The sequence below is a fragment of the Tiliqua scincoides genome, chromosome 5 (genome assembly GCF_035046505.1).
Source record: "Tiliqua scincoides isolate rTilSci1 chromosome 5, rTilSci1.hap2, whole genome shotgun sequence".
NCBI lineage: Eukaryota > Metazoa > Chordata > Lepidosauria > Squamata > Scincidae > Tiliqua > Tiliqua scincoides.
Window position 1 is genome coordinate 139,600,757 of NC_089825.1, and position 15,371 is coordinate 139,616,127.

The 15,371-nt window shown below is 46.4% G+C and overlaps 1 protein-coding gene across 1 annotated transcript; it reads right to left on the bottom strand.

The window, feature by feature from the left end:
- Positions 1-657: 657 nt before the first annotated feature.
- On the bottom strand, positions 658-6,243 carry LOC136653899 (vomeronasal type-2 receptor 26-like; the record flags this gene model as incomplete). The annotated part of the gene is made up of 6 exons (XM_066630771.1): positions 6,138-6,243; positions 5,372-5,496; positions 4,353-4,775; positions 2,376-2,603; positions 1,983-2,109; positions 658-1,532 (listed from the first exon to the last, which is right to left on the bottom strand). Coding segments are annotated over exons 1-6 (1,884 nt in total), but the record flags the coding sequence as incomplete, so codon positions are not given.
- Between the last annotated feature and the right edge of the window lie 9,128 nt (positions 6,244-15,371).

Consider the following 15,371-nt stretch of genomic DNA (forward strand, 5'->3'; position numbering starts at 1 on the left):
CACCCAGAAGGCTCACTCCCATTGGCTGAAATGGCTGTCCATTGACCAGGTTGAAGAGCACTGTAGCCAAACAGGGCTAAAGGGAGGCAGCCTGGTGGCAAAGGGATGGGATGCCAGTGGTTGCAGCAGCATGGCCAGGATCCTCTGCTTGGTAGCAGCCTCCCACTTGTGCTGTGCTGCCTGGCTTCCCTGGCTGGGTTGTGCCCCGGCACGTCTTGTGCTACTCCCACCAAGGTCCTGTCAGCATGTGAAAGACTCAGACTTTGGAACATTCTGGATTTTGGAATTCCAGATAAGGGGTAATCAACCTCTCTCTCTCTCTCTCTCTCTCTCTCTCTCTCTCTCTCTCTCTCTCTCTGTGTGTGTGTGTGTGTGTGTGTGTGTGTCTGCTTGTGTGTGTATACACATTCTTTTTCATCAAGTTAAGAGCAGGGCTCTGCTGGAACAATAATTGGGCAAAAAAATGACATATGAGGAACCTTTTCTAATGTATTAAATGCATGCATGTTCCAAAGTGTTTTACAAACATCAAAGTAGTTGGACTTAACAATTTTTTTAAAAGACAAACCATAAAAGTGAGGGGGAAAATAATGAGACAAGTAAGAAGAAAGAGAAGTTCAGTCAAGTAGCAAAATCCTTTTTCCTTACTAGCTGTTCCCTGGTATTCAATTCAGGCCTCAGTACAATAATGTAGACTTTAGGGATGAAGATGCAACCCAGCAATCCAGCACTGGAGGCCAAGATGGAGAAGATCTCCACGGCCACCATGTATTTCCCCTTGGTGCTCAAGTAGGCTGGGATAAATGATACCCAGACACTGCAAAACACCAGCATGCTGAAGGTGATCAGCTTGGCTTCATTGAAAGTATCTGGCAGTTTTCTGGCAAAGAAAGCCACGGCAAAGCTGATGATGGCCAGAAAGCCCATGTAGCCAAGCACAGTGTAGAACATGGTGGGTGAACCTTCGTTGCATTGCACTATGATCTGAGTGGGCTGAGAACGCATGTCTGATTCTGGGAAGGGGGGAGACGTGGTCAGCCACACTGCACAGATGCCACTCTGAGTCAGAGAAGAGAGTACGATGACTGACACTGCCAGCCTCTTCCCTACCCATTTCCTCATCCTGTTTCCTGGCTTGGTGGCCATGAAGGCCACCACCACAGTGAGGGTTTTGGCCAACACGCAGGAAACAGCAATGGAGAAGATGATGCCAAACACGGTTTGACGGAGAAGGCAGGTCACCCTCCCAGGCTGGCCAATGAACAGAAAGGAGCAGAGGAAGCAAAGCAGCAGAGAGCAGAGGAGGGCACAGGTGATGCTCCAGTTGTTGGCCTTGACTATGGGAGTATCGTGGTGTTGAATGAAGACCCACATCACTATTCCAGTGACTGCAGAAAAGAAGAGAGCCAAGGAAATCAATGTAATTCCCAAAGGCTCTTGACTCGACAAGTAAGTTATAGTTTTAGGGATGCACTGATCCTGCTTCCTGTTTGGGTGGTGATCTTCTGGGCACTTGTGGCATTCTTCTGCATCTGGAAATAACAAGCAAATTCATGCAAATATAGTACAGGAGAACTTGCATACAGTTTGTGATTTTATTTAGTTATATTTCCACATACCGTTATTTAAATATTGTCATATAATGCTCTATGGATTATAGCAAGCCTTTCATCACCAGGATTGGTCTGTCACGTGAAGCCTCTTACGATGGTGGAAGGTGCATCCACTTTTGGAAAATAGCGGCCAACAGAGCAGGCAGCACTCCATTGGTGGCCATTTTTATGAGCGCTGCGTCATGAGGCAGCAGTGCTGCAGCTCAGCCAAACAGACCCTGCAGAACCTAGTAAGGTAGCTGTGGGGGCAGGGGATGGATAGGAGGGTGGGTGGGGAGAGGTGGTTAGTGGCAAAACTGGGTGAAGAGGGGGAGGAACAGGGGCGTGGAGGCAGCAAGAGTTGATGTCACTTTGTACTCTTTTACTTACCTGTTTGGACCGAGATGCTATCTTCAGAGCACTGAGCACAGTCATAGCAACACACTTGGGCACCCTGACGAACAATCCTGCTTTGTCCAGGAGGACAACTGTCAACACATGTGGATTGTGGAAGCATCTATCAACAAGTAGAAAAGCATCACATTGAGAACCTGAAACCAGCCATTTCTTCCTGTGTTCTGTCATGTTGAGTTCAACCTATTTACCCACGGAGGTTCTAAGAGGGATTGATGGAGTCTCTGTGACACTCAAAATACCATGGTGCAACAGGGCCTGAAATAAAAATAGCACTGAGAATGGAGGGTTCTGGGTCAGAGCACAACCTTCCTCTGATCTTTTTCTGCTGTGGATTCTACAATTCAGGAAGATAATAGAAATCCTCACTTGGCTGTACTTGTGATTCCACACTATGGCACTTCTGCTGATGGTGAACTCTTTTCCTGCAGGAGCCCAGGGGTCCATCCATCCAACACGGATTCTATGAAAGGACTTATTGGGATATGTGACTGTGTTCATGATATCATATGGAGCTGCCAAATCCATGTTTTCATCAAAGAATATTTCTTCCCCGACACTATTGTTGAAGTGAACATTTTTCAGAAAGGAGTGAAGCTGGTTTGGAAGTAAGAAAAATGTGAATGAGCTGCTTTCAGTGGTCATAACCTAGTGCAACTTCCCTGAAACTCTTGGATTTGTTACATTCGCGCATAAGTTAATGGCCCTATCCCCAGGGCCACAGCACTAGTCTTAAGTGTTCGGCCCTGGCAGCAGCCATCACAAACCTACTGTAAAGTGATGGAATGTTTATAGTTATTAGATGCCATTTGAGGCACATTTGCCTGGAAGTAACCCCATCTGAACTCAGTCTAACATTCCTGTAAATGTAGACATGCATAAGAATGCCCTGAGAATCAGTGATCGGACTGTGGGGGAAATGCACCACATCCTGGATGACATTCATAAGCACACTCCCAAACTCCGACCAAATTTGTCCAAATTATGGCCCACCCTGTAGTCTTCTTAGAAATGACTCATTAGAGAAAACTAATTTAGGCCCAAATCCCAACCAATTTCCAGCACTGACATGGCTGAGCTAGTGGGGCATATGCTACAGTTGGGGGCAGTCATGGAGGTGTCCTCAAGGTAAGGGAATGCTTGTTCCCTTACCTCGGAGCTGCATCGCCCTTATCTTGGTTCTGGAAAGTTGGTTAGGACTGCGCCCGAAAGGGGACTGCACAAAACCTAAGATGATTTTCCCAGTGCTAGTTAAATTACTGAGAAAACACTTCCATTTTTGCCATATGTGAAACCAGCAGGAAAGAGAGAGGGTGCTGGTAATATTTGTAGTAGGGCAAGGTACTCTTGCCACTTACAGGTTGAGCCTCATTATTTGCGTGGGTTCTGTTCCAAGCACTCACATAGAAGGTAAAAAATGCACTATAGCAAATCAAAGCAAAAAACCAAGTTTCTTTGCTCTGGTGATTTAAAAACAGCCTTGCTGACCTTTGTGATGTAAGATTAGAGTAATTAAGAAGACAATCCATCACTCATTCGTCCTGCAAGGGCTTCCAAAGGTGCTTCACTCAATCCCTCCCTTCACAAATGCAAAGTGATTACCTTTCTTTCACATGCTCAGGGGGAAGGGAGGGGTCCTCTGGAGAGAGAAGGATTGATGGATTGTCAGCCAGCTGCCCTCTCTCTCTCTCTCTTATTAAGGAGGCTATTGTTAAAGGACTGGTCAGTTTTTTAAACTGAATTTAAAGGGATGCGTTTTTCCCCTTCTCCAGGGATCAGCACATTACTTCTCATCTGCAGTGGCCATTTGTGTTGAGTCAAATCCGTGTATAAAACATCCATGTATAACAAGGCTGGACCTGTATGACCTTTCTTATTAAACTGAATTAATAGGAGAATCCACTCTACCTGCCACGGCTGAACATCCCTGAAGTCCCATGAACCTCCATCTCCCATCAATTTCTGTTTTGACCTCGATGAATCTATGGCATGGAGTGCATGTGCCAGAGCATAAACAGAATTGTAGATGCCATAACTATGACCAGGCACTCCTGTTTCAAATATGGACTTGGGGAGGCTGCTCATCTTTTCCCTCCCCGTGCAGGGTTTTCCTGCTGGTATATATTGACCAACTAAAGGCAATGAACAGTAAAACATACTGGACCAGAAAATCTGGAACAGAAATTGATGAAATTCTTTAAGATATAATGTCTCAAGAAAATCTGCATATCCTGCCATTTCATTTGTGTGGAGTGCAAAGGACAAAGTGCCATTGAAAGATTGTGGTGTGAATAGATCCAGATGGAATACAGAAGAGAAATCCCAGTGAGCTGTTATGATCCAAACCCTCTCTATTGGTTTCATTTCATCATGTTCACTTTTTGATAGAATCTTGCGTAAACTCTCCATGGAACGAAGCCCCCCATGAACGAGAATCACGTTGCTTTTGGCTGAGGAGATGGTAGAACGTGTTCGTTCCAGTTGGTCATGAATCTGCTTTTCCATTTCTCCCCAGAAGGACTTGAGCGTTGGAACAACTTCCCTAAAAGCAATGCAAATGTGGCTCTGGAGGAGCCTGGACTTGAGGATCCGCCCAAAAATCTCTCCGCTGTCATCATCTGAGACAATGAGGCCAACCCAGGTCCATCCGAAATGCCGAAGCAGCTGCACAATCCCATCGTACTGAGCCTTTTCATTTGGGATCATCCGGTATAAGGAGGGGAACTGAGTTTTGTCACTTAATGCCGGATCAAAGGAGCCGTAACTGAGCTGAAGGGAATGCAAGGGATATTTTCAGAGCTAAGAACCATTCACAATCTGCAAATAGCAATTGTGTCCCTTGATGTGTGACACAATAGAAGTTTGATTTCAATTTGTGTTTCATTGTCCAGCAAATGTTGTGGAGACTTCTTATGCTGTAGTCTGCACAGGATTACTGGAGTACTAATTATACCTTATGCACAATGCCACATGTCACAGTCCAATTAAAATTTTTAAAGGGTTTTCCCTGCCCATTGCTTCTTTACTACCAATTTCTCCAATTTTGCCCCTCCCCTCAGTGAACAAAATGAAGGCTGGCACATGTTATGAACACTACCAGTTGACACATTGCTGGTAGCAGAAGAGCTTAGCTTCTGGTTTTCTAACTAGAAAGCAACCTAACTCTAATACCCAGTATGCACACATTCTCATGCAAAGTGTAATTAGAACCTGATTGAAACATGAATGGCCAATGCTAAGCAAAGAGAGCACAAAAGAGTCTTTTGGCCCATCAATCTGGGTGAGACATACGTAGAAATACAGCATGTTTGCCTTCCCTAACTTTTCCATTGCTTGAAAATATACACAGAGATGAAGGCACATACCTGTGGTATCCTGTAGAGATTGACAATGTGGGGCATCTGCCTGGCGTTATAAGTGGTGAGTCCTCCAATGATAGCCCTTAGCTGGACTTTCATTCCACAATTGTAATTGAGGGGATTCTGAAATCCTGAGAAAAGAACATCCATGGTGCCAGCACAGGATCCCTTTTCATTGAAAGCATTTAGGCAGATTGTGTAACTCAGTGAGTTGTTGGGTAAAAGGTTGGAATTTGTGTTGATCTCACTTATGGCAAACCAAAAAACAGAGACATGGTGGAAGTTCTGAGGTACTAAGCTGTAAAGAATTATGCTCGTTGAATATTAGACCTTGTACGTGTAGACAAGCACAGTATCTCTGAACTAAGGTATAGCTACTAGGCACTGAGGTTTTGTAGTACTTAATATCTCATAGTAGGTCTTTTGTATTTTGATCCTTTAGAACAGGGATGGCCAACCCGCAGCATAACCCATGCCATGTTTTATGCAGAGAATCTTCAGTGTGCAACTCCACCTTAATGTTACTTTTAGCGATTACCATGACAGATTAGAGCTATTAGAGCCTCCAAATTTAAGGGCAGTATATCTATCAGGGCCAGAAGGTACAAAGCCAGAAGGCTAGGAGTGCTGTTTGGTGATTTCTAAAGTCATCTGACTGAGACCAGAAAGGTGGCCTGCATCAACCCTGAGTCCAGCCCAGCAGGACTTGTTCCAAGGTGCATGTAATGTATGTTCATTGCCCTTCTGCACTGCGAAGCCTCCCTCTGCCTGCCCATCTTCTCATCCTTAGAGATCATCTTAGCCAGGATCTCTTTGCAGATGGTTTTTCTGAAGATGTGATCTTTGCCGAACTGGGTTTTGCTGATCTTGTTGGTCATCTCTGGTTGGCACCACCACCTTCTCATTGGCACCACCCCATTCCATCCCTGCCACCTTCTACAGCCACCCCTTGCCTTTTCAGTGCTCTACCAATACCGGCCTTCTCAGGTAAGAAAGTCACCCACCAGTTGGCGGAATGCAACTCACTGGCATCCGCCCTATTGGTTTTCTGTCCTGTCCGTCATTCTTTTCCTCCCCTTCTCCCATTTTCCAACTAGAGCAAACCAAGAGGAGTGGGCGTGGCTGCCCTGAATGGACCCATTATGGTGTTGGAAACTGGGGGCATGCTGTGTAAGGAGTTGCAGAGGAAGCAAGCAAACCCTCAACTGCTGCAATGCTTTCTTTGTTATGATTTACATGTTTTTCAGAAATGCATGGCGACTTTGTGAGTGCCACTTGGAAAGTGTCCACGTGCCACTAGCGGCACATGTGCCTCAGGTCAGCCACTCCTGCTTTAGAACATTGGTACATCATTGGAAAGGAAAGAAGGATGAGGTGGAGGCTAAGAGGCAAGAATAGGTCAGACACCATTGGGGAAGCAAAGGAAAAGAAGGAGGGGGGATGAGAAGAAGGGCAGAGGAAGAGAAGGTGGGGCAGTGGTAGCAGGAAGGAGAAAGAGATGAACACTACAAGGCAATGGGCGTGGCCTGATGTAGAGAGGAGGGCAGGCACCCGAGAGCAGGGGTGTCAAACTCGTTTCATACAGAGGGCCGAAGTTAGCATTCAAGGCTCTAGCTGAGGGCCGGAAGTGATGTCATTTAGCAGAAAGTGACATCGTTAATCAACTAATGGTCAGAAATCAGACCCTATTCTCATATAAAAACTCATTAACTGCAAATGACAGAAGAGAAAGTACGCAAATCTTGATCATATCTCAAGATTTGGGAGAGCCCAATTTTCATGTGGACCGCCTTTTCAGTGATAACACCTCAGAAGCTGAGAGCCTGAGGTTCAGATAAAAAGTTTCCAGGGGCCACATCCAGCCCCTGGGCCTTATGTTTGACACCCCTGCCCTAGAGACTGGGGGAGTTTGAGAGGGGAAGAGGGCTATTACCAAGGAGTGGTCACCAAGGTCCCGAGTTCTGCAAAGGATGGCACTGGAGAAACGGGAGCCCTAATGCAGAAGACTCTAGACTGGGGAGGAGTGGAGGCCAGGAGGAGGGAAGAGGAGGAGGGAAGAAGCAAAGTCTGAAACTGAGCAAAAACGAGAGCAGAGAACCCCTGGCTTCAGCATTTCCAGAAACTACATATCTAGCCATCACTGCATGATATTGAAAGTCAATGCACATTTTTAAACTTCTGCATCTCAAACGCTCCGCATCTGATTCCTCTGAAATTTGACCAGTGTACGGTGCACAATAAGGCTGCAATCCTATACACACTTTCCTAGGAGTAAACCCAGTTGAGCACAATGGAACTTACTTCTAAGCAGACATGCATAGGATTGTGCTGTCAGTATATTCTCTGAGCCTTGGTTGATATAGTTCAGACAATATTTTTTCATATTACAATTAATGGAGTGTTTATATTGGGGAATGCAGTTGGATTCATTGGCATTAAATGGCCCCATTATAACGAGGTCAAAGATAATGAAGACTTTCCCCCTTCTATTCACAGAAATATTGAGAATGTCCATTTTCACACACGGAGGAACTACTTACATGCCACTTTGTGAGAAAAGTGGTCGTGTTCTAAAGTGGAACGCATCCCAAAGGTTAAGGGAAAGAGAGACAAATTCAGCAATCGGTATTTTATCTGGAGAAGCCTCAATAGGAGTTGGAGACCTTGGCCTCCAGCCACATTGGTAGTCCTGGTGCTTGCAGAAAACATGAGGCAGCAAAAGGAGCAACAGCAATGCCATCTGCCCGCAGTTCTTGTCCACAGCTAAACCGGTCGATATTTGTTGTGCGATACACACCAACTGCGCAATCGCCACAAGAATCAGTCTTGAAAGAGGCTCCTAAAACCAAGACACTGCTGCACCCAGTTCCCCACCTGGAGTCTCAAACTTTCGGTTGATCCTTCCTTGCCTGTCTCCTATTTACCTTGAAGAAGCTGGTAGCTGACAGGTTGCTTTGGAACCAGCCTTCATAGATGGAGTGCCTCATCAGCTCCAGGGATGGATTCATCTGTTTCTGTTTTGAATTCTGTTTATGGTCTCGGGTTAGCCATGGGACTTTTGGAGCTAGATAAGTATAATTATCTGAATTACAGGGTTGAGAATTGCCATTTCCAACACGCTCAGTTCTCTGCAAAACTCAAGAAGGTTGGCTATACAGCCAGGGATCAAACTCACTGCATGATGGCTATTGAGTTGAAGTTTCTGAACAGTTTTGATTTAGACTAGCATGAGAACAGTGGAAATAGGAGGAAGAAGTGACCACAGATTACCAGCTTGGATTTACATCTGTGGCTTTTAGCCAGCAGTAGTGGACCTATGTCGTACCCTTGGGTCTCACTCCCAGGGTTTGGGGTGCTCAGAGTTGTTGGTTCTGAACCCTAGAGCCCTCAAGATCCCTGTTCAGTAGTACTGCCACCTCCCTGTAAGAGCCAGTGCCTCCGTCCAGGGAAACCGAGACCCTCTAGGCTTAACTATATCCCTTGTAGGCACTGAGCACTTTCTTTACTTAAAGTCTCAGTCCTCAAGTTTCTAGTCCACAATGAGGATTTTTGGTAGCTTGCTGAACGGCTAGGCAGGATTCTGAACCTTTGTCCCCAACAGACAATGAACCAACATGGTAAAAAGATTTTCTACTTTATTAAATATAGGGTTACAAAAGTTACAAAAGGCAGCAAATGCTAGAGGCTTTAAAAACTTCTAGGAAACATATCAGCAGAAAACAACAAAGCTAACTGGCTAACTCTATTATTCTGTAACCCTCACCTGGGTCAGCTTCTTTAGTAGATCCTCAGGCCAGTTACCTATGGCCACATGGTCCTGTCGGGGCAGGATGTGCACCCACCACCTCTCTCACCAAGAGACCAGGAACAAAGACCCTGTCCTCCAGAAGTGGAGCTGGAAGTTCCACCTCTCAGTTCTTCCCTCCCCCCTGGAGATCAGCAGGTGCATTCCATCCTTGATGGGCGTCTTTCTGGCTGCCTAGGTGCTACATAATCACCTTCCATTGATTTGTAAATCCTGGCAGCTAGGAAAGGCAAGCCACTTCTGTGTTACTGTTTTAGCTTGGTTCAGGCCTTGCAATGCTACTAGGCCTGAACTGAACATATTCATGACAACCTACCATTCACTGAAAAGGGCTAATGGCCAGATGCAAAGCTCTGCATGCCTCCAGGACCACGCAGAAGCCTTACTGAGACTCCAGACATGGTCAAACATGCGGGGAAACCTCAGATGCCCTCCTTGGTTAGTCCTGGAGTTGTGCGAGGCTCTGTAGTGATCCCATGAGTGGGGTGTGTGTGTGTGTGTGTGTGGATTCGAGCACAGGGCAGTGGCAGCATCTTGCGGGGGAGCCATCACGGACCTCCCGATCGCCCAATTAAAAGGTGATCGGAGTTTGTTCGTCCTGGCCAGGACACAAGAGTCCCTCTCCAAGGGGGAGGAGAAAGGGGCTGGGTCTGGCAGCTACAGCAGACCTTTTAAAAGGGCATGAGACCCAGCCCTCTTCCTTTTTTGCACGTGAGCACTGTGAGAATACCTGCCCGCCCGCCCGCCCTGGAGGCAGTCTGAGTTTAACTGGTCGCCGTTTGGGGCCGGGCAGGAATTTTTTGCTGCCTGCCAAGATTGGCTGAAGGACAGGCAGTTTTTTCGCCTACCCCAGACTGTTGCGGGCCAGGGGGTTACACTCCTCCTGTTTGCAAGCTGCCATTGGTCACTTTAAGAAGGCAGGTGGTGCAGGTTAGGAGGCGTGAATGGGACTTTTGGCATGCAACTTCAGGCGGCATAGGCAGGGCGGAACCCTATTTCAGTCCTCAGGGGCTTGGCGGCACGAGGATGTAGACGGGGCCCTGGCCAGGACTGCGGGCACACCTCAGAGGCTCAGCGGTTCGAGGTGGCGCAGTCCGCAGCCTGGCTGCCTTCCCCTTAAGGGATAGACATGGATGAGACACGCCGCCCAGCAGCGGGGCATGACTCAGAGTCGGGTGCATGCCCGCCTGGGTGCAGAGGTTTCTGGTACCGCCCAGAGGTCCCTCCCTGCACCACAGGGGCTTTCGCTGCCTCGGATGCTACAGGTCTCAGCCTCTGCTTCTCTTGCTAATGAGAAATAAAGTGGCCCTTTCTCCCATATCTGTTGTCTCGAGTGTTCATTGGACAGTGCGGAAACAAGAGAGGCAGCAGTGCTGCAGCTCAGCCAAACAGACTCTGCAGAATCAAGTAAGGTCGCAGTGGGGGGAGGTGATGGATAGGAGCGGGTGTGCGGGTGGGGGTGGGGAGGGTGGCTACTGGCAAAACCAGGTGAGGAGGGGGAGTATCAGGGGCATAGAGGCAACAGGGGTTGATGTCCCTTTGTATTCTTTTACTTACCTGTCTGGACCGAGATGCTATCTTCAGAGCACTGAGCGCAGTCATAGCAACACACCTGAGCACCCTGATGAACAATCCTGCTGTGTCCAGGAAGGCAACTCTCCACACATGTGGACTGTGGAAGCATCTGTCAGTAAGTAGAAGGGATGGGGTTGAGAGTGGAGATCATCTGTTTCTTTTCCTCAGCTCCACAAAGTGAGGTTCCCATCCATTTTACACAAGAACACACTAATGACTAATCCATAGTGAATATCTATGGAGCAATCAATGTTCACAGCAATGTTCTCTGTGATTTACTAGCCTTTTGATTTGTCTTTCTACATTTTACATTTTGTTTTATCTTTTACTCTCTGCTCTGTTTTCCATTTGAAGTTCAGCCTCACCAGCCATATGAACTTATACCATCTGCTAGACCAGTGATTTTTCAACCAGTGTGACATGGCACATTAGCGTGTCATGAACGGTCCATAGGTATGCCACAGGAATTTGGGAGAGGGTCACTTATTTGTGGGGCCATTGGGGATGTAAGCCCCCCATCAGCCGCATGAGGTGCCTTGTCAACTCTCAAAAAACTGATAGTATGCCTTGACAACTTCACTGCATTGTCAGTGTGCCATAAGATGAAAAGGGTTGAAAATTGTTGTGCTAGATACATGGTCCCTCTAGACCAGGGGTGCCCAAACCCCAGCCCAGGGGCCACTTATGACCTTTGGGGACTCCCAATTTGGCCCTCAGGGAGCCCCCAGTGTCCAATGAGCCTCTGGCCATCCAGAGACTTGCTGGAGTCTGCATTGGCCTGATGCAACTGCTCTTAGCATGAGGGCAACTGTTCAACCTCTTGGCATAGAGTCATCCCTGAAAAGTTGAAATCAGAGAAGGGAACGGGAAGGGAGAAAAGGCAAGAGCCTTTCTCTGTTCTTTTTGAACTGGGGATTGTATACTTTAGAAACATGCTAGTGTTTCCCACCTGCTTAAACTTGTGATTCCACACTATGGCACTTTGGTTGATAGTGAACTCTTTTCCTTCAGAAGCCCAGGGATCCATCTTTCCCACGCAGATTCTATGAAAGGACTTATTGGGATAAGTGACTGTGTTCATGATATCAAACGGAGTGGCAAAATCCATATTTTCATCAAAAAATATTTCATCCCCAGCACTATTATTGAAGTGAATGTTTTTCAGAAAGGAGTGAAGCTGTCTTTGAGGAGAGGAAGAAAGAAATGAACTCGGGTCAATGATCAAGAACAAGCTGGAATGCAATTTCTTTGACATTTGACTTTTTCTAGAAAATATCTGACTAGCTAATGCTTAAAGCCTCTTTCTTACTTTTCTATGATGTATAAATTCAAACCAACATAAATTATTTGTATCTTCCAGTCATCCTAAGAAGAAGAAACTGCAAAAATGTAATCCGCAGCTGAGATTTCCATCAAAAGCTTCTCATATCTTTGAATCTGGTCATTTGAAAGAGTTCCCTTCTCCACATTGGCCTGTTTTGCAGCCCAGTCCTGTCCAACTTTCCAGCACTGGGGCAGCCACAATGCAGCCCCAAGGTAAGGGAACAAATGTTCCTCTACCTTCAGGAGGCCTCCAAGACTGCCTCCCCTACACAGGAAGCAGTGCATATCCCATAGGCACAGCAGCACCCACACTGGAAAATTGGATAGGGTTCAGCCCTTATTCGCTGCACTCATCAAGGGATGGCACCTGCTGGGCACTCCTTCAGTCCAAGGTGAGCAGGGTGACAGGGATGCAGGGAGAGGAGTCCCATTTAAACAATGTTCTTTCCTATACGCCTCTCACGTCTTCAAATATGCTTTCTGGTTGCAGGTGAAGCTGTTTCTAATCTCCCAGGCTCTTCATGTCTGATGGGTTCTAATATTTACTATATTTCCTGTGCTGTTTTAGGGCCGAATCCTATCCCATTTTCCAGGGCTGGTGCTGTTGTGTCAGTGGGGTGTGTGCTGCATCCTGTGGTGGAGGGATAATCACTGGGGTCTTCTCAAGGTTTGGGAACATTTATTCCCTTACCACGGGGCTGCATTGTGGCTACACCGGAGCTGGAAAGTTGGATAGGATTGGGCCCTTAGTTTTCTCTGTTGAATGTTGAATATATTTAGTGATTGAACTAAGGGGGAAATGCAGGATACTCTTGATGAAACCCACAGGTCCACTCCCCCAAAACTCTCCAAATTACAGCTCAACATGCAATCTTCTTAAAACAATAATAAATGGTGGCAGCACAAAACCGAAGGTGAACAAGCCCCACCTGCCCCTTGAATAAAGCATTTGGACCCAGTCCTATCCTTTCTCCCCATCCTGGAGCCTTCTCGCATCTCATTCCTCCCCTTCCATGCCCCATTTTGCTTCCTCCCTGCCCCTGCTGCTGGCAGGTTTGTCATCAGATGGGGAGCACTGTTCCCTCTTGTGGCAGTGCTCCCAAAATGTCTGCCAACAGTTGCGCCGACAGCAGCAATTTTATAGAATCATAGAGTTGGAAGGGGCCTGATTGGTCAACTAGTCCAATCCCGACAGTGGAACTGTTTCTTTTCCTACTGACCAGCACCTATAGCCCCCCCCCTTTTTTAACCTTGACTGTACTGGGGCCTGAAGATATTTCACAACATAGGTAGATTAGAGGTCAGAATGTGGTTGCCAACAGGAACCAGTCAATGGTCAGATCAGCAGTGAATCAAGAAGAATTTGTTTGCTGTCCCCAAAAAGGTGTGGTAGTTTTGCAGGTCTCAGTAACGATTCCAAATAACCCCCCATTTTTGCAACCTGTGAAAGGAGCAGCATACATGGAGGCTGCTATTCATAACATACCTGGTGACAACATCAATTCTCCCAGACAGTTGCAATTGCCAAGAGAATCCACCCTACCTGCCACCGCTGGACATTCCGAAGATCCCATGTGCCTCCATCCCCCTTCAGTTTCTGTTTGGACTTTGATGACTCAATGGCATGGAGAGCATGCACTACAGCAGAAACAGCATTGTAGATACCATAGCTCTGCCCAGACATTTTCATTTCAAAGATGGACTTGGGCAGGCTGCTCAATTTCTACTCCCCAGTGCAATCTTCTGCTCCTGGTATATGTAGACCAACTGAAGGCACAAAACACTGACATACAGTAGACCAGAAGAGTCAGAAGTGATAAAGATTAAATTTGTTAAGATTTATTTTCTCAATGATCCCCTGGTATCCTTCCACGTCATTTCTGTGCAGTGAAAAGGACAAAGTGCCATTGAAGGACTGTGGTGTGAACAGATCCAGATGGAATACGGAAGAGAAATCCCAGTGAGCTGTTATGATCCAGACCCTCTCTGTTGGTTTCATTTCATCACGTTCACTTTTGGACAGAATCTTGCGCAAACCCTCCATAGAGCGTAAACCCCCATGAACAAGAATCACATTGCTTTTGGCTGAGGAGATGGTAGAACGTGTTCGTTCCAGTTGGTCATGAATCTGCTTCTTCATTTCTCCCAATAAGGACTTGAGCATTGGAACAACTTCCCTGAAGGGAACACCAGAGATGTTTTCAGAGCACAGTAGAATCTTTCACAATCTGCAAATGTCAATCAATGCCCCCAAATGTGTGACACAATAGAAGTTTGATTTCAATTTGTGTTCATTGTCCAGCAAATATTGTGGAGACTTCTGATGCTGCAGTCTGTGCAGGACTACTGGAGTCCTAATTATATTTTATGCATAATTTCACATCTCAGAGTCTAATTAATATTTTTAAAACGTTTAGGAATAGGGATTTGGAGCAGAGAATTGGGTGATATGTGCTTAGCTCTTTCCCTACTTACAGTTTCTCTACTAAAAATTCACTTGTATCTTCCCCCCCCCCCAGGATTCCAAAGAAAGGCCAACACATGTTAGGGGTTTCCCAGGGAGAACTGGGGCTAGAGTCCAGCAGGAGCCAGGAAGGAGGGGAGAGGAGAGAAGCTATGGGTGAGAGACAAAGAAGAAGATGGGTTCCTGGAATTTGGGCTGCAGCTGAAGGCAGGATCTTTTTATAGTTGCCTGTAGCCTGAACCAAAGAAGGCCTGGAGTATCTGAGACCTCTTGCCATCAGTCCTGCTTCAAGGCACACTACTGGCTTGGGTCATGCTCTCTTGGGAGGTACCCAGCACCACATGCATGTGGGGCTCAAAATAAAAAGAAATAAAAGTGCTTCTCAAGCAACACAGCAAAGGAGATTAGATTCTGCTTGGTAAAAAAAAAAAAAAAAGGCACCAGGGCTCTAATACACATTATACCCAGAAAATCAGGTACTGCATTATTTAATACCTGATGATGAATACCTGAATATCTAACATGTTGTGGGCTAAACAAAGCAGAGCCATTTTAACTCATAAATCTTGATGGGAAACATGCTTCTGACTAAAGATAAATTTAGTAATGAAGTATTTTTTTTTCTGAATGTACAGGAGGATATTTGATCAGACTTTTCACTTGGACAGAAGTTCACTTTTCAAATATTAGGTACTACTTACTAGCTCCTGCCCCGCCCAATGGTTAGGGATGGCCCAGGAGCTTTACCCCCTCTGGCTGGCTCCTTGTCCTCCCAGGGCATTTCCCTGGGGGGTTCCCTTGGGCTGTGCTCCCCCTCCTTCGGCTCACCTTCCTTCGTC